This window comes from Megalobrama amblycephala, linkage group LG10 (assembly GCF_018812025.1).
Source record: "Megalobrama amblycephala isolate DHTTF-2021 linkage group LG10, ASM1881202v1, whole genome shotgun sequence".
NCBI classification, from domain to species: domain Eukaryota; kingdom Metazoa; phylum Chordata; class Actinopteri; order Cypriniformes; family Xenocyprididae; genus Megalobrama; species Megalobrama amblycephala.
Window position 1 is genome coordinate 32,846,730 of NC_063053.1, and position 24,678 is coordinate 32,871,407.

Consider the following 24,678-nt stretch of genomic DNA (forward strand, 5'->3'; position numbering starts at 1 on the left):
TTGAGCAAAATAAGCAATCTGACGTTAAGTACAATGTATATATTTTATTTAGAATATATACCAAATGTCATTTACATAGTTTAGTTTGTCAAGAGATTTTAAGCACCGTTTTTGAGGAGTGCGCATGTGCGTACGTACTCTAGTACGTAAGAACGAGCCTATGATTGAATCTGGAAATAAAGTAAAATAACTGAGAAGAGAATTAGTCCTCATATACCAAATCCGTAATTTAAAGCAAAAAATGTAGCATTAATTCAGTCACAAACGTCACATCGTTTTTATTTTCCCGGCAAAAACGTCCCTATTCCTTCACATAAAAATCAGTCCACAGGCTTTCTAGGAAGTCAGGGGAGGCCACGTTTTTTTTACATTTCATTACAAGCTGTTTACACATTGCCAACAAAAATGCGATTAAGAACACTCTCTTCCCATCTTCCATTGGCCAGAAGAAAAAAACAAACATAATACTTCTGCCCCAAACTCATAAATTGGTTGTGACAATTTTAAGACAACTGTATCAGAGCAATGTTTTGATAGCCACACAGAGCCACAGCATTTACATTTATTTTAGGGGAATTAACACATGAATGGCTTTCTTGTAATTCCCTCAGCATATTTAGTTGGAATAAAAAGAAAAAAATATATATATATTAACATAAAAATGACACTTCAGCTTTAAGGAGCTCAGTGATTGGGGAGGGTTCTTCAGTGCAGCACGAGTATGAAGGTGGTTCTGATGAGGACAGCTCCCGTCATCTCTGCCGTGCCACAACCGAACTAGCGAGTCCGTTTGAGTGGGACGGGTCAGCGTCAGCAACCGTCCCCGAACCTGCATGTTTGGCTTGGTCATGGCCTCACCCCCTCATAAGTGAGCGTTATGGATTAGTGGAGGGGAGGCGACTATAAATCCCCACTGTTGTGCTGATCTGGATTTAAACGCTGGGCAGATAAATTATCTTTTGAGGATAGCAGGCGTACCGGGACAATGGACACAAACATGCGCAAATTTACGGTGAGAAGATGGTTTTCCGTCTACCTGCGCAGAAAGTCGCGATCTAAAAGCTCGAGTCTATGCAAACTAGAGGTGGGTAACGCTTTATTTGCTTCGTATACCAACATGTGTGTTAAATCCTTGAATTAAATGTGTGGAGTGCCTGTAAACAATGACGAAATCTGACCGTTGCGGTGTAAAGTTGTGCTGAAGTGCAAAATGTGAAAACGCAACGGCAAATATTTCATTGTTCAAGTGTTGTTCAGATTTATTAACAAAGCTTTTTTTTCAAACATGCGTTTTATTTTTGTTGTTTGGTTTGAAATTGCCTGAAGGGGTTAAAAAAAACCATACAGTATAGGAATGTGTACAGGATTCCTTTTGGAATTTCTATCGTAATTTGGAATCTATATCCGGATCCTGGAATCAAAGAATTCGCAACGAAATCCCACTGCAGTTTTTACAGTACAGTTTTACAGTACTGTTTGTATATTGTTTGTCTTTGCACCCTGCATTTGCTGCAGGAGACAAATCTGCAGAAGTTGTAAAATCTAAAGAGTTTCTTTACATTTGTCATTCAGGGTCATTTTATCGCTTTTTATATAGGCTAGCTGTTGGTAACCTAATAGTGTGATTGGTACTTACTGTACAAAAAGGAAAAAAGAATGTCAACATTATTGCTGATGTAAAAGCAGCATATTTATTGTATATTATCAACATAAAAATATTGGTAAAAAAAAAAAAAGTTTTTATAGGTAAAAAGATGATTTGTCTCCTTAATTTAAGAAGAAAGGGTTATTTCCCTGCACAAAAAAACATCACATTTGTTTATGTTGTATATTTTAAAAGCTTTGTTATGTAAATTCAGAGTGTTTATGTTGTGTGTACTCTGGTGTTTTGTCTTCATGTGGGCATCACTTTTACACTATTACTCTTAATATTATTATTGGCCACAAGTGAGAGTCATTGTAGCCTTAAATAATAAGAAATAGTTGTTCTACTGACATTATATAATTTAATTACACATACAATTAGGATATTTACAAAATAGTCCTCAAAAGGATTTTCTATAATGTCTTTAAAGGATTAGTTCACTTTCAAATAAAATTTTACTGATAATTTAATCACCACCATGTCATCCAAGATGTTCATGTCTTTCTTTCTTCAGTCGAAAAGAAATTAAGGTTTTTGATGAAAACATTCCAGGATTATTCTCCTTATAATTGATTTCAGTGGACTCCAAACGGTTGACGGTCAAAATTACAGTTTCAGTGCAGCTTCAAAGGGCTTTAAACGATACCAGACGAGGAATAAGGGTATTATCTAGCAAAACGATTGGTCATGTTCGAAAAAAATTGAAATGTATATGCTTTATATAAACAAATGATCGCCTTCCAAGTGGTTCCGCCAAAACCGCACTTTCGTATTCTTCAAAAAGCTTACGCTGTATGTCCTACTCCTTCCCTATTCTACTTACGGAAAAAATGGAACTGGCGCTGCGTTCGTTCCGTAAGTAGAATAGGGAAGGCGTAGGACATACAGCGTAAGCTTTTTGAAGAATACGAAAGTGCGGTTTTGGCAGAAGCATTTTTAGTTCTGCCAAACTTATTCAGTTTGTACAGTGGATTTTTTTTTTTTGTTGTTGTTTGTTTTTCCTCTCATTAGACAATATTTCCCTTATAATTGGTTAAAAATTACGATACATATTCCAGTTTTTTGGACTATAATTAGGCTCAAGACTGAACTACTTTAATTACTATTATACAATTATAGAAGCACTGCAATATGATTCTCATCAAAGGCAGTACACACCAACATCAGCAGTATAGCAGTAAACAACAGCATGTCCTGGTTGGTTTTCGAACAGATGTGGACCCTTCGTCATTCAGTCCTGTGTTGTTTTTTGCTGAACCCTCAAATGTCTGCTGGCAACACTGATCAAACCTGACATACCTGTCTCTCAGTATTAATAGTTAAGGCCTCAGAAGAGTTGCATTCTATGAAGCATCTGTTCCCCTGCATGTGCTGATGTCCAATGCATGAAGGACCCAACTTTTATTTCTGATGTCTCTAATACCTGTACACTAAATTGATGTGCATGTAATCTGTAATGACAACAATAGAACACATTTAGTCTAGTCTAAATTGTGTACACTTTAGCATCTCAAATGTTTTTCCTGCAGTCACTTGATTGAAATATAGGTACTTTTTTTTAGTTTTTGTTACTTCATTGCAGAGGTGTAAAGAGTACCTGAAAACCATACTTGAGTAAAAGTACAGATACCTTACACTGAAAATTTCACCAATTCCAATACGACCTGAGTAAAAGTCTTAGAGTGTCTGATTTGAACAGTATTTTACTCATACTGAATGTAGGCTCAAAGATACACTAGTCCTCAACACCTAAGAGACATGCCAGTCAAAAACAAGAAATGGTTGATTTGTGAGGAGAGCAATAACGTTTATTTTCTAAAAATCAAAATAAAACTGAACACCTCAAAATTGCAATAAATCAAAGTCAACCCTTAAACATCTACAAACACTCAAGTTTCAGTTAAGCTCAAGTGCTCAAAAAGGGCATAAGTAAGCCAACATCCTTTAGAAAGGTTTACATAAATATAACGGATACATAAAATAATGTTATAAAATGAAATAGTCAAAGCCTACTTGCACCGGACGTGCTGGTTTCAGCCTCATCATCATGTCCTCATCACATATACAGTGCACAGCATAAATGAGTACACCCCCTCTGAACAAATACAAAAGATGTATTTTCTTTATGATCACTAATACAATTCATGGAAAGATGGCAAAACTAAAATGTATTAAACATATACATAATAAAAACTGAGAAATATATGTCATTAATAGACATAAAATAAGTAAATTAGACAATTTTGTTTAAATTAAGGATTGCCGAAATGAGTACATCCTAGATTTAATTCAACAAATGTATAATATTCTAGCTCTTAGTACGCCCTCCATAATTTTGAATATACTGCTCTGACACTTCTTGGCACGGAGTGTACAAGTTCATGACAAATTGTCACATCTGTCCTGTTTAACTCCTGGATGATGAGCTCCTTAAACGCCCTGATCTTTAATGGGGAGTGTTGCTCAACTCGTCTCTACAGAATCCCCCACAGGTGGTCAAGAATGTTAAGATTGAGTGCAATACATGTCCACAGAAGGTTTTTCACTTTGGGAGAATGCATATCCTCATTGTCATGTTGAAAAAATGCCCAACAATGCAGGGAACGAGGAAAGGGTAACATCTTCTGTTTCAAGTTTGTATATTAAATTACACAGTGGTGTGGGAATCCATGACAGCAATGATAAAGCACAACTTCCCCCACACCTTCAGCACTCATTCATCCCGATATAAGAGCTTTACTACCAATGAACTTTACTGTGGGAACCAGGCACTTCTCACTGTACTCCTCCTCTAGCAACACCAGAACATTTTGGATGCTGTTAGATCCAAAATGATAGATTTGGTCTCATGAGACCAGAGTATTGATTCCCAGAATCTATATTTTGTAAATATGGGCTTTGGAAATGGCTAACTGACTTTATTGTGCTTTGGCTACAGTAGGTAGTTCCAGTGAGAACAACAATCATGCATGTCATTTCTGCAGGCTGCATCTTACTCTGTGAGATAAACAGTCACTCTTTTCATAGCTTTTGCTGACTCTGAGACACTCGCTTGGTATTTCTCCTGCCCTTTGTCTAGCAAAAAAAATAATCACTAAATGAAAGCTTAAAATAAAGGCCTGATTATTTCAGGGTCCTTGTCACAAATCCATTGTTTTTAAATTTCTGTGTTACTTTTGCTATGTTTTCACACTTAAATCAATGTTTTGGTAATCCTCTTGTACCACTGTCCTCTTTCATGCTAAGAAATAAGTCTCCTGACAGTTCTCTCCCAAGTGGTTCCATTGTTGTCAGCATTAAGTCTGAGAATGATTCAGTGGGCTATATAACACTTTTAATTGTCAAGAAAAATTACTTCTTCAAATGTTTTGGTTCAACATACTTACCTGTTGAACAAACATTGCCTTAAACTTATACCAGATTTTATTTATTTATTTATTTATTTATTTATTTTCATTTTATTTAGTAACTTTTAGGAGGGTGTACTTATTTTTGCTACACAACATTTTATCATCTTGATGCTTCTTTGGTAATTGGTTAAGCAGACTTGCTGGAACATTATATCTCTAAAGAACCCTAACATGTCTTCTAAGTAGTTGAGTAATTGCTGACTTTCAGAAGTTTCAGAGGGGTGTACTCATTTATGCTGTGCACTGTATGAAACTCCTGCGATTCAGCAACTACCTGCTAATGCACTTGCATTCACATTAAAGGGTTAGTTCACCCAAAAATGAAAATTATGTCATTAATGACTCACCCTCATGTCATTCCAAAGCCGTAAGACCTCCGTTCATCTTAAAACGTAAAACAGGAAAGAAGAAGAAGAAGAAGCAGCGTCACTGCGGAGTCGTGAAAGCAGATATACAACAGACCCGGAAGAGAAGACGATGCTGGATAAAGACGTAGTTTTTGTTATTTTTGGACCAAAATGTATTTTCGATGCTTCAAAAACTTCTAACTAACCCACTGATGTCACATGGACTACTTTGATGATGTTTTTATTACCTTTCTGGACATGGACAGTATACCGTACATACATTTTCAATGGAGGGACAGAAAGCTCTCAAACTAAATCTAAAATATCTTAAACTATGTTCCAAAGATGAACGAGAGGTCTTACGGGTTTGGAATGACATGAGGGTGAGTCATTAATGACATAATTTTCATTTTTGGGTGAACTAACCCTTTAAGTAGCCTTGTTGACCAGTTGGGTGAGTAAGGGCAAAACACATAAGATATAGTGCCTTTAATGCCCTGTAGATGGTGATATTGCTTCTTTTGCAACAGATATAAACTGACACAGAAAAAGTTGTGTCATGCAAAATGTAACAAGTAATTTCATTACTCATCCCAAATGTGTTGGAGTACATATACTTATTCAAAAATGTAGTCAAGTAGAGAGTAAATGTTGCTTATATCTTTGATACTAAGTAAAACAACAATGTAGCCAAAAAGACACTAAAGTACAGTAACTAATTATATTTACACCCACTAAATACTTTACACCCATTGCTTTATTGCCTAAAATTAGTCTTTGTCTTTTCGAATGTTTTTTAAAGAGACAAGCTTTCTAAGAGCCCATCCACATGGAGACGCTTTTAGCTGTATACGCAAAAATTTTGTATCGTATCGGCATTTCGTCAAGACAGGAGCCTGAAGGTTTATGCGCATGCTCCAAGTCTTATTCTCCATTTTTAGTCTATCTCTGTGGCAGAATTACATTGCCACATACTGGTCGGCATGCATACTATCGTTTTGAGTCAGATATTTCTTGAGACGCTATGTTTACGGATTTTTTTTTTTTAGAACGAGGGGGAAAAAAAAGATCAGATAGGGAAAGCTCATGTGGATGTGGCCTAAATTAAGTCAGCATGTTTTGTGTCCCTAAAACATTTTTATGCAGCTAAATGCTGCCACTGTTGTCAGAAATTAATTTATGATGGACAGATAGCCCTCTTTTGATTTTATGGGCAAGGTTAAAGCTCTGTACACCACTGAACCCAACAAAACACAGCCTTTTAAAATGACATTTCATGGAATGTTCAGTTGCCAGAACAGGATTGAAATATTGGAAATCCATATGCTGCTTATTTTTAGATTGGCAAAGTTCTGCATGTACTGTACGCTACAAACTCAGTGACCACATTTATATGCACATCACTTTCATTGACATCCATATTCTGATTGTTCTTTATTCAAAAAAAGATGAATGCATGACAGCTTTCAGAATATTCCAAAATTAGGAGATCTTGATATTCTAAATAAACTACTGCACGCATATTCTTTATCCACTAGGCCTATGTCTTTTTATCATAGTAATTCTGCACAATAATTAAATCAACTTTCCTAACAATTCCTGACAACAGAATACAAGAGAATAGTGAACTGGAATATGTTCATTTCTTTTAATGTTTGTAAAAACAAAAATGTGTCCAAACATTTCTCTGATAGATGTTTTCATTTCTAGAATCTGGAATATTGGTTTAATCAGGTTATGCATTTACATGACACATACATAATAGGAATATGAACTTTATATGCATGTTAATGTGGCCATGGCAGTGGATTTCCTTTTCATCCAATGGCCAATAAACAGCTATCTATAAATTTCTGACACTAAAAAATTATAATCATCTGACTGCTTATGATCTTCAGACTAAAATAAAGTCCCACTGTGTACAAAAGCTATTTTCCATCATCTTAATAAATATATGTATTAACTTTAGATTTGAAATGTCAGTGTTTTAAGAAGGTCCTGGTAACCTTTACTGCAGAGAAAGACAGTCTGCAGTCAAAGAGCCCTGGAGAGTTAATTCAATGATAAGTGTAGTCAGCATATAACACAGCCCGGGAAATGAAATGGCTGGAGTAATTTAGTTAGTGCTAGCACAGGCCCAGTATCACCCAGCTTAGCTTTGAAGTCATCAGGTTTGGCAAAAGCAGTCATGTGGAGGTAAAATGATAAGAAGGCAGGTTTAATTAAATGTGAGATCAGTAATCAACATTGCACACTGCAAGAGGGAAAGGTCAGTGTATGATGTCAGCCTGTGATGTCATTGCAAACAACCGCCCAATGTGATTTCTAATGCAGGGAATATATTACATTTCAGATGGGTTTTTTGTGTAGCTGTTTTTGATTCATGAGTAAATTAAGGTCTGTAGTTAACTTTATTTATAGAAACATTCATGTTTTGTTTGTGCATGGTCATACCTCAAATGTAAAGCTGAAGAACACAAGGGGAAAAAAAAAAAAAAAGTATCTTTTTTTGCATCAATCTTTCATGCTGCTCAGTAAGGCATTCATGTTTATACAGCTAATGAACCTAGACTTACAAGAAGTCAAGTAAACTGCCCAGATATTTCCGTTTTATTCACCTTCACGTTTCAGCCAGTGAATCTGTGAGGAACATTATCCTGAGAGGATCCTAAGCAATCAGGAAGAGGTTCAATCTCCAATGTGCCTCATGTAGTTTCCATCAGACCTGTAAAAACACCCAAAATATCAACCCTTCAATTTCCTTAAAGTAGTACACACAGATAGCGTAGGCCGACTAAGTGTTTGAGGCAAGAGTACAGTCAACTGTTTATCTCTGAAGATTGAATGATGAAAAATAATAATAACTAATATGTACTTACATTTAAATTAATCATTTGATACAATGCACTTATTGTGTACATACTTGTTCTTACACTGTACTTATATTTTAAAAAATACCTGCATGTAATTACATTGTAATTTAATTTCTGTAAATTACACTGTTGACCCATTCCTTCCACCTTAACCCACCTTTAAACCTACCCATACCACCAAACCCGTCCCTAACCTTACCCGTATCCCACCTCAATAGCAGCAAAAGTGTTTTGCAATACAATATGAACACAAAAGTACATTGTACTTATTTTTGATGTAAGTACATAGTAGGTAAGGCCACCTAATATAATGTGGGACCATATATTCATAATGTAATAATGTTCTTAAAACGAAACAAAATCTTGAGCTCATAATATCATACCTATAACATTTTTTCACATAATTTAATAGGCTATTGAATGAGAAATTTATTACATTATGAACACACTGTAGCAATTTATAATGTAATCACAGTTCAGGATAATAAAAGGTAATACACATAATGTACAAGTCAAACAATGTTTACAATATAATAATTATCTTTCAGTATAATACATTTAAGCACATTTTGAAATCATGATTATGAATTGCCCCATCATTTTTAGTTGCTTGGACCCAGAAACACATTTAAGTTTTATGCACTAAATTAAAAAAAAATTAAGTTTCAGCTTTCTACTTTTTGAGTATATGTTTTTAATCATTTTTGAGATTTAGTCATTTATATGGTTGGCGGTTGGCTCTGTGGGTAGCACTGTCGCCTCACAGCAAGAAGGACCCTGGTTCACGCCCCGGCTGAGCCAGGAAGCTTTTCTGTGTGAAGTTTGCATGTTCTCCCCATGTCAGCGTGGGTTTCCTCTGGTTTCCCCCACACAGTCCAAAGACATGCAGTTTAGGTGGATTGGACATGCCAAATTGGCCGTAGGAGTGTGTGAGTGTGTCCCAGCACTCTCAGTGCTGGGATGCGTCAGGAAGGGCATCCGGATTAAAACCTGTGCCAAATCTAGCATGTGTGCACATAATTCCGATCAAGCGGACCCTGCAAATGAGCAGCACTAATTGCTAGGAAATAGTCATTTAAATGGCTTAGACTTGCTTATATTCTACAAAAAAAATTATTTATAATTTTAGTGACATGATCAACAAATGAACGCAAGCTAGAAACCATGACAACCGAGGGTAAACAGAAAATAATGATATACAAACTATGAGTCTATCAAAAGGAAATAGAAACCAAAACCATGGTAAGGGAGCCGGCAGTGAACAAGACCATGGGGGCTCTGGTGGAGTAAGAGTCCCTTGCCAAGGGATCAAGGCGCCAAGGCGGAGCAACAGGCCGAAGTGGAGACATGGACTCCACCGGGAAGCCCAAGGCTGATCCAAGCAGTCTAGCGGAGCCACCGAAGGAGCTGAAGGGAGCCAGCAGAGGCAGGCCTGAGGAATTAGATGAAATCGGCAGAGGCGGAGGGGGTGGGAGGCTGGGTGGTTCCATCAGTGACGAAGACTTGAGGCTGGGTGAGACCATCAGCAACGGAGGAGAACTGGGTGGAACCAGTGGCGACGAAACATGCTGGAGATTGGATGGGACTAGTAAGAGGGAGGTCACTGTGATTTTGACAAGTAAGACCTGTTCCTGGATCAACATGTTTTGTTGATCCTCAAGAACAACATTAGTGTCTGAAAATTTAGTTCTAACAATATCCCTACCCCTAACCTAATCCTACGCATAAGTTATCCCTAAAATCAGAGGGGAATGATAGATGAATAACACTCATGTAGAAGCACCTAAACCTGGTTGTAAGCCTAAACTTGACATAAACTGTAAACTTGTCCCTCAAATCTGGTTGGTTGATTGGAATGTTGTACTTGGTGAAATCATGACAAGGACATTCATCAAGCTGGATGGGACCACCAGAGGAGGAAGAGGCTCATGGGTGGAGACGAGGGTGGAAACCGGCTCTGCCAAATCCCAGTCAATAAGCCACTCTTCATCACCCAGCTCTACTAATAACCCCACTGGAACGGACATGGTTTCGGGATCCATGGTGGGCATTGGCTCAGGGTCCATGGCTGGAATTGGCTTTAGGTCCTTGGAGGGCTTGGATGCTGTTTTGTGGAGGACTGGAGTAGATATTGGATCGGGATGGTCCATGGAGTAGTTCTCTTCCATCTCCTCCATGATGAAAGTAGAACCACTCAACCGGAGAAGTAAAGTTATCTTTATTTATAGCACTTTTTACAGTACAGATTGTTTCAAAGCAGCTTTACAGTGATAACAGAAAAATAACACAACAAAGTTTGTTTCGGCTGTACAGCAACTGAGATAACATAAAAAAGTATTGTAATTGTCCAGATTAAATAAATTCAGTGTTGATTCATTTCCGTCCCATGATTCAAAAAGCATCTTTGGAGAAAACAGTGATAACATCGTCCAGCTCAGTCCAGTTCTCATACAATGGTAATACAATGGAACAGAGTTTATATGTTGGACCAGGGTTGTACGATCCTTTCTGAGCGATAGGAATACATATAACTCATCATCCATCGGTTCCCGAAAACACGCTTTCAGTATGTGTCTACTCCAGGTTGATGGTATAAAGTCCAGAAAGGTCCTCCACTTATCACTTGAGTTGCTTATTTGAAAAAATAACTCAGATATTTTGTTGTAAATTTAAAAGTAATACGTTACTTTACAAGTTACTTGGAAAAAAAAAAAAACTAATTATGTTACTCGGTTTACTTGTAATGCATTACCCCCAACACTGGCTGTCAATACAATATTATATGTTTTAGTGTCTATGCACACATACGTAAATGTTTACATTACATATAGAACCACAGTACATATGACTTCACAATGAATTAGTAGACTGATCCATGATCCCAAACATAAGTAACATTTTCAGAAAGGATGTCTGATGAATGTCTGAATTGTTAATTGAGTTGCTATGGAAATTTCCTCACAATAGGTAGCATAAACAAACACAATTGTTCTGTTATCTGTGTTTACAGTACTGAAGAAACAGACATGAATAAAAAACATGAACAGAGAATGAGATAAGAATGTAAAGGTCACAGATGACTATGCATCTTTCTTTTTTTTTCAAAGGACAGTTTTGATATTTCTCTTCTTGTTGTTGTACTACACAGGTATATTAACCTTACATAAACTTGTTTTTACTAATTTGTGTTCATGATAGCTATTGCCATATCATATGACTCCTCATAGAAGCAAGATTTTATTAGGACATTTTTAAAGTACAGCCATGTATTTCTGCTCTTACCGGGTTACGTACAGATTCAACAATAATTTGATAATTTGATGTTGAGTTTATTAACTATTTATCATATGGCTAATCTACTTATGCAAGAGCTGAAGTCAAATCTAAGATAAAGTCCTGGCATTTAGTTCTATGCAGGGATCTAACAGGTCTATTTCCATATCAGGTTATGTAACGTTGTCCAGGTTGTCACGTGTCAGATTTGCAACTATAGATTATATTATGACACATGCACTTGTCTTCAAACGAATGGAGTTACTTTAGTGCACCAAAATTTATCTTCCTAAATCTGTACATGCCAAGAGCTACTGGGAATTTTGTAAATATAGTGTAAAATAATAGCACTTAGGAGTGTGTGTAATAATAAAAACTCTAATCTGTCTGAAAGAGAGGATGAGCACAATGATTTTACAGTAATAAATGTGTTGACTGAAAACAATGCAGTGTCTACTTCATTCTGAAGTGAAATTGAACTGAATATGAGGTTTTGGATGGCAGTGCTAATTGTTTTGAGAGCACATCATCTTCATCCCGCCCACGGCACCCCAATCGGGGGTATTCTCACAGTGAGACTTGGTAACCACAGGTAAAACCATACATGGCTATTCACTACCTCTGTCAAATGATATTACAATCAAATGATATGAATTATATATTCCCCTACCCACCTAATAAATATATTGCAATATAAATGGCTATAACATAGCTTTCAATATAAATATTCCACATTTCCACAAACCATGGTAATTTACTACAGTTCATTCATAGTAAATGTTTGTAAGGGTGGTGATTTTGGGATTTAAAAGTCTTCTGTCTTCATTCATGGCATGTTTCTCCTGTTTTCCTCATCAGTCTTGTTGGGAATGTTGAGGCTGTTTCATCCGATTTTAAAACTAGTTTAATCATTGAGTGATTTGTAGTTTGTAAATGAGAGGTGTGTGTCGAATTGAAACGCTCCTCACTAGATGTCGCAACGCCGTTTAATAATGGTGACCGGGAATAAACACAGCTCCTTTAAGCTTTCGTTCCATTATCCACTGGGCCGTGCTGCATATTTCAAAGTAAACTAGTGAAACACATGAATTTGTTGTTACTGACCGAGAAACAACTTCAGATGATTCAGTGACAGAGCGGTCCGAACGAATCCAAATCATTTCAGATCATTATGCAAGTGCGTTTGGCCAATTCACTGAAAAGAAAGAATGGACAAAAGAATGATTAATTCACGAATGATAGGTATCGCTGGTTCAGTCGACAGAAATACAGAACACACATAATAACTGCTGAAATATGCGCACAGAAAACGTTTCTCAGGTCAGTCAGAGGAGCATGCATGGTACGAACAGTGCGTATATAACCGTACAACTGCGGCCACGTATATCTAACCAAATTTAGCCACACCGCCAGTAAAAGAGGAGGAGGGAGATTGGGGTGCCGTGGGCCAGATGAAGATGATTGGCGGGCCGGATTTTGCCCGCGGGCCGCCATTTGAAGAGCCCTGCTCTAAAATATCCTCTTTTGTGTTCAACAGAAGAAAGTTAATGCAAAATAAATATCTTTAAAAAAATTGTTCATTACAGATCATATTTATTTTGTGCTGCATGAAGCGCACACTAATTTAGTTTACGCTTGCAATCTTATGTACACTTTCAAAAAAAACTCTGCACCCTGTGCATGCAAATCTTTTTGCCATCATTTCAACTTCATATTTATAAACTGTTGTTTAAAATCAGTTATGGAGGGACTCTAGACCATGCATCACAGAGATTTTACCACACAGAGTTTCACCTTTATTTTGCACTGTGCCAAAGAGCTCTCTTTACTTGTGGAAAAATCCCTGCGACTCACTGAATGACTTATTGCTTCATTTTGACAAATAAAAAGGACTGGAATTTTGATTTAAACTGATACAATTTGATTTATGGTGAGCATAAAGCAATTATCATTAAATATATTTAATTAGAGTTATAGCTTGTTATAGCAATGCCATATTGCTTGTGCTGCTGATCTGTCCTCCATTCAATCACTATAAAGTGAGATTACATGCTGTTTGTGGCTCACGCACAGACAGAAGCTGATATATCGTGCAGGCTGGTGTACAGAATCTCTGATATTACTATACTACATGGTGTCATATTTCAAGATCCATCTTTAGATTACAGTACCATCACAGCAGTCATGCGGCAGTGTTCTGCAGCAAGATGTTTGACACCATCGTTGCAGGAAAGCTAAAGAAAAAACGTATTCACTAAGGATACGTTTATTCTACAACAATGTACTAGTACAAAAAGTAAAAAAAAAAAATATTCCTTTGCGTTTTTCGCATACAGACAACAACATTGTCAAAATGATCCCAGTTCACACGGAACCGCGAAAACAACTAAAAATGCTTTATTATGCATATGCCAGGCCAGTAGTTGGCGAGCATTTTCACAAATTCATGTTTTTGTAGTTTACACAGAGACAATAACAATATCATTTTCAAAAACTTGCACTTTAAAACCCGTTTTTAAAAGTTAGCGTTTTCAGGCCCCCAAAACATCATGTAAATAAATGACTAAAATGCATAAAAAGGTTTTCCATTTTAGATGAAAATGGTATAGTGTAAACGGCCCCTAAAAGTGACAAAACAAATGCACAGGGAACACAAACAATAGAAGGACCCTGTGATATAAGTAAAGTGTTACCAACCCATCAGGTTTAAAATGCAGGTCACACCAGCTCACTTTCATCATGGTGTTGATATCCAGTGATGTTTCTAGACAGCGTTCTGATCTACAGTGTTTACCATTTCTACTCAGATGTTTCATCTGGTCCCACTGAGTATTTATATGTGATTTATTCATATCGTTTTTCATCAAGTCTTCCAAAAATAAGCCTGGTTTACATGTATAGGAAATGTATTTAAGAAGAAAAATAACACCAGATGTTTTCTTAGCTTTTAAGGCAGAATCTCGAAAATGAAATGGAACCTAATAAATGTAACATTCACGCTCTGTTGCGTTTTCACTCTGTTTGATCATTTCCTGTTTTTCTGTGTTCCCTAGTTAGTTTCCCTGGCTGTTAATTAGTTCTTACCCACCTCTTTCTGTTTTACTTATAATTATCTCCCTGCTTTATATACCCTTAGTTTCCTCAGTTTCTTTGTCCGGTATTGTTTTTGTCAACGTCACTGTTAATGTGGTTATGTTATTCTCCTGTTATCTCCTTCGTGAGAAATTGGAAGTGACAAAATTAGACATTAGATATTAACTGGATTTACATTTTTCATTTTTGATAATGAAAAAAAGCATAAACAGATGATGCATAAATATTGTGTAAAATCATCATCAGTTAGATTCAACTGTTTCTTATCAATACTTTTTGGTAAGCTATTGAATGAAGTACATATATAATCAAATTAAACACTCTTTTTCTTGGATGCAATAAAACCAAAATCAGTTATCATAGAGGGCTGCAGTATGCTGCCTTCAATTTGGAACAGATTTCACATAAGTAGTGGCTCTTAAAATTCACCCCAAGGGTTTGCATTAAACCTCAGTTAGGTGAGCAAAATGAAATGAATTTTGTATCTGTTTGCGTCTGATTGCTGTAGCACAGCTTTCATGCAATCAAAAGACAATTCTTATGTGAGATGAGTCTGAAAATGGAACCACTGAGCATGAATCCTAAATTGAAAACTAAATTGAAAAGCCTGTTTGGTCTGTTAAAGGTTTTTTTTTTCCCTTAGAAGTGACAAATTCTTTGTAGATCATTTCCTTGCACTTAAATTGAATTCAGAATATAAATGTCATTTCATTATATAAAGTGGTGACCAGGGCAAGTTGTCACACTTTTTACTCCAGTGAACATTTCTCAAGGTGGGTTTATTTTGGGTTTGTTTTATATATAAAATTCAATTTCTGTCATACTATTCTATATATCATTAAAGGGTTAGTTCACCCCAAAATGAAAATTCTGTCATTAATTACTCACCCTCATGTCGTTCCACACCCTTAAGACCTTCGTTCATCTTCGGAACACAAATGAACATATTTTTGATGAAATCCGAGAGGTTTATGACTCCTCCATAGACAGTAATATAATTAACACTTTCAAGGTCCAGAAAGGTACTAAAGACATTGTATGAGAATGATGTATGAGAATGACACAGATACAGACACTGTATCTGAGATACAGACACTAAGTCATTATTTTTGTTTTGAATTTGCGCACAAAAAGTATTCTTGCCGCTTCATAAAATTAAGCTTGAACCACTGCAGTTGTGTCGACGGTTTTAACGATGTCTTTAGTAGCTTTCTGGGCAATGAAAGCGTTAATTGTCTTGCTGGCAATGCAGGCCTCACTGAGCCATCGGATTTTATCAAAAATATCTTAATTTGTGTTCCGAAGATGAGCGAAGATCTTACGGGTGTGAAACGACATGAGGGTGAGTAATTAATGACAGAATTTTCATTTTTGGATGAACTAACCCTTTAATGTTGAGTCTGTTCTGAATGTTGTTTTATTTTTGTTAGCAAGAGCTATTAACTAAATAAGATTGGAGTTTTGGTTTGAAGAACAGAATTCACAACTCTCTAATCTTATAAAATTCCCCATGTGACAACTAGCCCCAGTCTCTCCTCTATCAGAGACTGAAGCACCATCCTCATGATCTGAAGGTGAATTATCACTAAAGAAGAGTTTATATTTATCAAATCCTGATGACGATCATATTGAGGTGTAATGAGGTCTCTTTTGCTTGGGTTGGCTTTTATGCGCATAGCTCAGTAATCAGGCCCCTGTGCTGAGGTTGAAGATTGTATATCCTCAGTGTACTCATCATCATGTCACGGGAGTGGCCCGGGCTGGACTTTGGTTATGTAATGCAGCTGCACATTTATTTATTCGTTTCCATGGCTTGACATAAGCCGGTTTAAGGGCTCTGAGCTGTGTCAGTCTCAGTACGGGGTGTATTATTCAGCTGTGGTCAGCGTTTGAGTTTACAGGCACATGTCTGCAGCGTGGCAGTCCAGACTGTCCCCTCTGCAGGTGCCCACTTTCTCTGCTGGGGTACCTGGCAAAGGCAGAGAGAAAGAGAGAGTAGGCTATTACTGCAAGATGACTGCATTTGGAACACAACTGACCCTTCACTAAGCCCCGGCCTCCATGGTTACTGTTACTTTCTCAGACAAGAGCATCCCATAGAAATAAATTTGAGATTTCTGTAATTTAAAAAACTGTCACTAATTATATTGTAAATCACTTTGGATAAATGACAGCCTTTTATTTAGTTTCATACTAAGAATAAAATTGAACATGATATTTAACACTGCACTGTAAAAAAAAATGGTAACATGCATTCGTTTCTTTAAAGGTGCCCTAGATTGTTTTTTTACAAGATGTAATATAAGTCCTAGGTGTCTCCTGAATGTGTCTGTGAAGTTTCAGCTCAAAATACCCGATATATTTTTTTTAATACATTTTTTTAACTGCCTATTTTGGGGCATCATTAACTATGCACTGATTTTTTCAGCACGGTCCCTTTAAGAGATGCCTCCCTCTGCCCCACGAGCTCTCGACTGTATATACATCGCATAAACAAAGTTCACACAGCTAATATAACCCTCAAATGGATCTTTACAAGATGTTCGTCATGCATGCTGTATGCATGCTTCGAATTATGTGAGTAAATTATTTATTTAGATGGTTACGTTTGATTCTGTGTGAGTTTGAGGCTATGCTCTGTGGCTAAAGCTAACATTACACACTGTTGGAGAGATTTATAAAGAATGAAGTTGTGTTTATGCATTATACAGACTGCACGTGTTTAAAAATGAAAATAGCAACGACTCTCGTCTCCGTGAATACAGTAAGAAACGATGGTAACTTTAACCACATTTAACAGTATATTAGCAACATGCTAATGAAACATTTAGAAAGACAATTTACAAATATCACTGAAAATATCATGTTATCATGGATCATGTCAGTTATTATTGCTCCATCTGCCATTTTTCGCTGTTGTTCTTGCTTGCTTACCTTGTCTGTGCACAGATCCAGCCGTTAATACTGCCTTTCCTTGTCTAATGCGTCGAATGGGCTGGCATTATGCAAATATTGGGGTCACACATATTAATGATCCCGACTGTTACGTAACAGTCGGTGTTATGTTGAGATCCGAGTGTTTTCCGGAAGTCTTTTAAACAAATGAGATTTACATAAGAAGAGGAAACAATGGGGTTTGAAACTCAATGTATGTCTTTTCCATGTACTGAACTCTTGTTATTCAACTATGCCGAGGTAAATTCAAATTCTGATTCTAGGGCACCTTTAAGGGTCTGTTTCTACCAGATATGAAGGTGTCATGTCTTTTTTAAATTATTATATTCATTTATATAATGTTTCTGAAGTTTTTTTTATATATCTGTAATGCTATTATGCTTTATGCAATTTCATAGCTTTTCACCAGGCCCAGATCTGCCAAATCTGCAGACGACTTTTGCTGCATTTTTTATACCAAGTTTGAGGAAAAATCTACTGAATACATTATGTGAAAATGCAGATGAAACGGAAGTAGCGACAGATCTTTTCTTCCTTAATGTCAAGCGCTAGGAGATAAGATCTGTCATTAATTGATCCACATCATCTGCAGCTAAAAGAAAAGCCATTATTCAAGATCCTAATCGTCCTGGCCATAAACTGCTTTTTTGGCCTTCAGGAAAGTGATATCATGTTATCAGATCTAAGACTAGCAAACTGAAGAACAACTTCTACCCGACTGCAGTTTGAATTGTCATTGGCAGTGTATATCACCATACTCTACTGCTGTTGGTAGATGACAGGTTTTCTAATTCTACTGAAATCTGTGGAGCTTTCTGCGTTCCATACGGACCTGCTTTTTGCTCTCAGTAATTTCTGTGATTCTTATTGTTATTTGTATGTTGCACGCTTTAATATATGTCATTTGCTTTGTGAGAAAGCACCTATTAAATGAAAATGGCAATGAGATGCATTAATGATCACACCATCTGAACCCTTTTTCTTGACCTGTTTACTACTGTTATTCATAATCCCAGCTGGCATCATATTGCCAAATATGCTTAAACAAACAGCTTTATGGCAAAAGCATTTGTTTATTTCTCACTGAGCTGTGCCATCTGTTGCCTTTGCAGGATGACAGCATCTTAAAGGAGTTTGATATCAGCAATCATGTGAAAGAGGGCTTTGAGAAAGCAGACCCGTCACAGTTCGAGCTGCTCAAGGTGTTGGGTCAGGGCTCCTATGGAAAGGTGAGTTACTGTTATGCATACTGCCATCGATAACTAAGATTAGATGTGCCATTTGTTTGGATGTAATTTTGTTAATGCGAGTGGTGTTCAGGTTTGGGGTTAAAGGATGTAAAACCCTTTTCTGTGTCCTTATAAACCCTTCAGTTGAACTGAGTGTATTTTGGGATGGGAAAATGTTTAGAGAGAGAGGATCAGTTGTTTCAGGATTTACATTACATAGTTTTAAATGATTATCTTGAGTCCCAAAGCTGAAATTTCCTGTCTATTCTAAAATCTAAGCTTCATGTAGGCAGCATTAAAAAGACATCATAATCATCACACTCTCGACATAAAGGCCATCCAATAAGGTAGGCCGCATAATCAGAGATACCTTCGGAGACCAACATCGCATGTATTTCACATGTAAATCCAAGATGGTGAACAACATGAGAAATGTTGACTATGAATACACTTATAATTAATTCATTAACTTATAAGTATCAAGAGAAATATATTAGACTTTTTTTACCCAATATTTATGTGCTATGTATTTTGCTTAGTAGAGTACTGCTTTGTTGTTAGCTTAGCAACATGCTAATGCCAAATTCTATTGAAATAAATTGTGAGTTGAGTTGTTTCCTATCTAGAATATTTCAAATTGATCACTCATGTTCCATTTCAGTTAGGATGTTGCCTTAGCTCACTTGTTTTTTGGAACAAAGCCTGTCATTATTTATCCCATTTAATGCCAAACCTGTTTTTTTTTTCTTCTTCTGTGAAACATACAATATGTCAAGCATGTTCAAAATTGCAAAAATGACAAAAAACGAATCATACAACACATTTCCTAACCAGCCTCCATGGCGATACGCAACAATTCTGTTTTAGAAACAGTTTCTATTTCTGCGACGTTGCAGCTGGAACAACGTAGAAAGTATGACATGGTAATCTCAGGTACTGATTATGTGCTTATGTTTATTTATTGTTTAATGTGAGTTTGAATATCATTTTGCATGATCTTTATAGCAATACTGAAATCAATAATAGATAATTCACCTTAGAACTCAATGTGAACAAACAATATATTCTATGACAAATGTTTTTTAATAATGTTATAATAGTCTAATATGTATGAATTTGATTATGTACTACTTATCCATTTTTTTGCGAGTGCAGTGAGAAACTCCACCCACACACTCTTCTGATTACCTGTGATTTTTGATTGATTTTGTCGTGTCTCATAGTCGTGTCGCATCTGGTGTGGACAGACAAACTGCTTATCGCTGGAATCTTATCGCATCACGTCTGGTTAGGACACGGTGTAAGTCTTCAGAAGCCATATGATACCTTTGTGTGAAGAAGACCGTTAAAATGTTACTCTTTAAATGCGGGCTATATATTATAAGCAGCTCAGAAGGTTTTAGAACAACAGTAATTTTCAACAAATTTTTGTCTGTCAGTCTTCATACAAAGCTGTTGCATGGCTGAAGATGACTTCAGATATACTGTCATATGGACACGTGAACCTCCTTTATGGTGTTTTTTCCCCTCTTTTTGGAGCCTGTCAGCCCCTGGACACCAGCTAAGATGTGAATACAGTGGTGTTTTGACCTTACTTTTTATTTACAGGTGTTCTTGGTGAGAAAAATCAAAGGTTCAGATAAAGGACAACTCTATGCCATGAAGGTCTTAAAAAAGGCAACACTAAAAGGTAAAACTGACACTTCAGCCCATAAATTATGTGATCTGAATTATGATATCTGCTCTAAAATTTGTGTGCCTCATATTGATCAATCTCTCCCTGTTATTTACTGATATAAAACCTGCAGTTATTATTTTAGCTCAGTGTGAAATCTAACCTGTGAGTCATAACTAAGCTGCCAGGAGGCCTAAAGTGCGCTCTGGTTGATTTTTAAAGGGGTATCTGAATCATCAAATTGTTTATCATGGGAATAAGGTCCCTTTTAGGCAATCAGGTGATTTTTCAGAGTGACAGTTTTTCATTAGGCCATATTTAAGATCCATAGCATCTTCCCAGGAAGAAAGAAAATGAATTAATCTATCTTACAAAGCAGATAAACCTGAAGTCTTAAGAAGCTAACTGACTTTCCTCATCATTTCTCTTAATTTTTGTGATTCATCTCTTTGTTTTTACACAAAAAAAACAACAACACACATTTAAGCAAAACAACAGTTATTGTAGTGATTCACAGTGCTCAGTTTGGAGTGGTAATCTATTTCACAACCTGTTCACAACCCACATAACTTATTCACTCATTGTAACCATGGTTACATACCAAAGTCTTTGCTCTCGGCCGATGATGTTGTGCAAGTTCCTCATGTACTTGTGAATGAAAATAGCCGTATTAGTGACTGTGGCACCTCACTGTCAGACCACAGCAATGCTGCAGCTGTTACATAAGACAAACCATTCAGTGTAAAGCATCCCGTGTGAATGCAGTATCCATCATGCTGCTTTTGTATTCAGATTTGTCAAAAATTTGTAGTTAAATCCTGCAGGCTTAAAGGTGAAGTATATACATTTTTAGATGTTAAAATGTGCAGAGGCAACTACAGTATGAGTTCATGTAAACATTGACTTTATAAAGCTAACAAAGCTGTTCATTTGAGCATCAGTCTGCATGTTTGGCAAAACAGCAGACATGTTTAGGAAACCTGTTCAAAACCTATTATTTTTGCAATTATTGGTAAGACTTTACAATAAGATTAATTTGTTAACATTGGAACATAAGTCTGAAGTAGTAAGTTCGGTATGGGGGTGCAGAGCCAGTGGTTGCTCTGTAGACAAACATCAGTGCCTTGAATTTGATGCGATCGGCTATTGGCAACCAGTGCAAATTTATGAAGAGAGGTGTGACTTGTGCTCTCTTTGGCTTGTTAAAGACCCAGCCTTCTGGATCAGTTGCTGGAAAGCCTGCCAAGAGAGCATTACAACAGTCCAGTCTGGATAGAACAAGAGCTTGGACAAGGATTTGTGTAGTGCACTCCAATAGGAAGGGCCTGATCTTCCTAATGTTGTATAAGGCCAATCTGTAGGACCAGGTTATTCTAGCAATTCTAGCAATTCTCAGTTCTCCTCGCGCCTGAATAGTCAAATACACGTGCACACAGATGTCTAAATGTCCATCATGTGGAGTATCTCACGTGAATACAGTGGGTTATGGCTTAAGGGTTATGTCCTATGTAAATTCACAAAAACACTTTTTCAAAAACAGATTCTTCAGATTATTTTTATGCACTTTAAAAAAGAAATAGCAATATGAACATAAATCAGTATGCAAATAGTCTCATAATCTGCTTTCTGCAATTCATGTGCACTTGTGTGCTTTTACCAAGTTAATGTGTGAGAATTTCACTTGTCTTCTTGTCTCTGTGTTTTATCTCTGTTTTTTTTTTTTAAGTGCGGGACAGAGTGAGATCAAAAATGGAACGAGACATTCTCGCAGAAGTGAATCATCCTTTCATTGTCAAACTCCACTATGGTGAGTTGTTCTCTCAGGAGGAGATTGTAAACAACAGAACATGAACATTTACCCAAGAACATCAATTTCTGAACCCCCTATATGCTCTACTTCAATGACAAACAGGCAGTTTTGAGGAGTGACTAACTACATGTAGCAATGCTAATAACTTAACTACATTCTTCAGTTGTATGACAGGAGATCAGTAGTTGTCATAATTCTGTAGCCTTTACAGTAATAGGCTATTATGTAATCTTTAGTGTTCAAGTTTGATGCTGTCTGATTATAATTATTATTTATTTAAAAATAGATTGCCAGTAGCTTGACTGTAGCATTTAAATTTTGAGTTACATGTAACTTGGTAAAATAGTTTCAAAATATCTTTTCTAAAAGCATTTTTTTTTTTTTTTACTTTTGATTCTAATAGATGAAAAATACTGCTTAAATGTCACCTTTGTTGTTTTTTTCCCCACAGCATTTCAGACAGAAGGAAAGTTGTATCTTATATTGGACTTTCTCAGAGGGGGAGATCTTTTCACACGCCTCTCCAAAGAGGTCAGTTTTTATTAAACTAAATATACTGTTGCTGAACAGGCAAAAATGGTGTGCTTGTTTAGTTGTAAATGTTTCTAATAGGAATAATTCATTCAGAAATTCGGTAACACTTTACAATGAGGTTCATTAGTTAACATTAGTTAACTACATTAGTTAACATGAGCTAATAATGAACTGCACTTCTACAGCATTTATTAATCTTTGTTCATGTTCATTTCAACATTTACTAATACATTATTAAAATCTTGTTAACATTAGTTAATGCACTGTGAACTAACATGAACAAACAATGAACAACTGTATTTTCATTAACTAATATTAACGAAGATTAGTAAATACAGTAACAAATGTATTGCTCATAGTTGAACTAACTATGAACAATACATTTGTTACTGTATGTTAGTTAATACATTAACTAATGTTTAACTAATGAACCTTATTGTAAAGTGTTACCCATTCTGTTGTTCCAAACCCAGAATACTTTCTTTTCTCTGTGGAACAGTAAAAAGAAAGTGAATGGGTAGAGACGCTACAAAACTAACAATGTTCTCATGTTCCTCTAAACCAAAGTTTGAATGTGAAAATGCAAAGGAGATTTCAGAGCACACAATCTATTCTCTGATTGATGGTGTAATTGGTCCCTCTTAACACTCACTATACTGTAATTCTCCTTAATGGAGTCTTTGATTTTCTTGACCACACCACTTTCTAATCTCACAGATTCAATAAAATCTTCCCTCGAGGATTTGTTCCCTTCGCACAATCTCATTATTGATCTATTGATTGCAACGTTTGCCGAAGTCTGTACTCTCTGAATCACACATTATAACATCAGAGGTGATTTTCAAACTGAAAATCAGTGGATAATACACTACTGTTAAGGTGTTGGTAAGGATTAAGGGGAAATAATGTGTTTTATATTGATTAGCACAGTTTGTGTCTGGCGGTTGTGCAGAGGTTGTAATAGATATTCCCCTGTGTGCTGAGGATATTCTCAGCCACTGAAACCAAGGTCATTCTTTATTGTAGCTGCAGTAGTACAGAATAATGATGTTATTATCAATACACTGCACTTCTGGATCTTTCCTGTTATACAGTACATTTCCCTCTGATGTGGTTGTTGTATTTTGAGTATATTAAAAAAAAAAAATGTACCCCTATGTTGACATTATTATGATATTGTGATAAAAGAATAATTAATGTGATTTCCATATTTTAAAAAAATTGATTTTATATTATATCCAATATATTAAGATATACACAATAAGGACATGGAAATGTACAGTGTAGTAAGAATGACCTTTCTTACATTATTTTGAAAATTAAATGAGATAGTCTTTCTTAGGTTACACACTTAACATAATAACAGCCTCTGAGTTCTCTAACCGATAAGCGAGTGGTGTAAATCTATAAAAAGTACACGCAGCAAACCACCAAGAATAATTTTGTTGCTGTGGTGATCGGGTGAGAGATGGCAAGGTTTATTTAAAAGCATAAAATTGAGCTTTTAAGATGTGACATCAATTCTTGTTGCTATACTGATATAGGCTATATTCCTTTTTTCTACTCCTTATGGAATTATGACATCTATCCCTATGCTACAAACATGTACTGTGTTTGAAGTTTCAAAGCACAGAAAGCAAAAAGGAATTCTGTATTCGCGTTATCTTTGACAAGACTGCTGTTTTATTATAAAAAGCTCAATAGATGCCTCACATTAAGTGCATGTGCTTTATTTTGATGCACCATTTATGGAAATCTGTGGTTGTTAACTCAAGCACCATTATTACTGTTGCTCATACTTACAGTTTGAACAAACCCATAAGCCTAATAAGCA

The 24,678-nt window shown here is 36.2% G+C and overlaps 1 protein-coding gene across 2 annotated transcripts in view; it reads left to right on the top strand.

Moving 5' to 3' along the window:
• Nucleotides 1-695: 695 nt before the first annotated feature.
• Nucleotides 696-24,678, top strand: part of rps6ka2 (ribosomal protein S6 kinase, polypeptide 2) — a 61,517-nt gene continuing 37,534 nt past the window's right edge. For both annotated transcript variants that reach the window (XM_048205788.1, XM_048205789.1), the window contains exons 1-5: nt 696-1,084; nt 18,709-18,825; nt 20,434-20,515; nt 22,227-22,307; nt 22,762-22,841. In XM_048205788.1, coding sequence (XP_048061745.1) covers nt 986-1,084; nt 18,709-18,825; nt 20,434-20,515; nt 22,227-22,307; nt 22,762-22,841 — 459 coding nt within the window. In that variant the 5' untranslated portion in view covers nt 696-985. The remainder of the gene's footprint in view (nt 1,085-18,708; nt 18,826-20,433; nt 20,516-22,226; nt 22,308-22,761; nt 22,842-24,678) is intronic.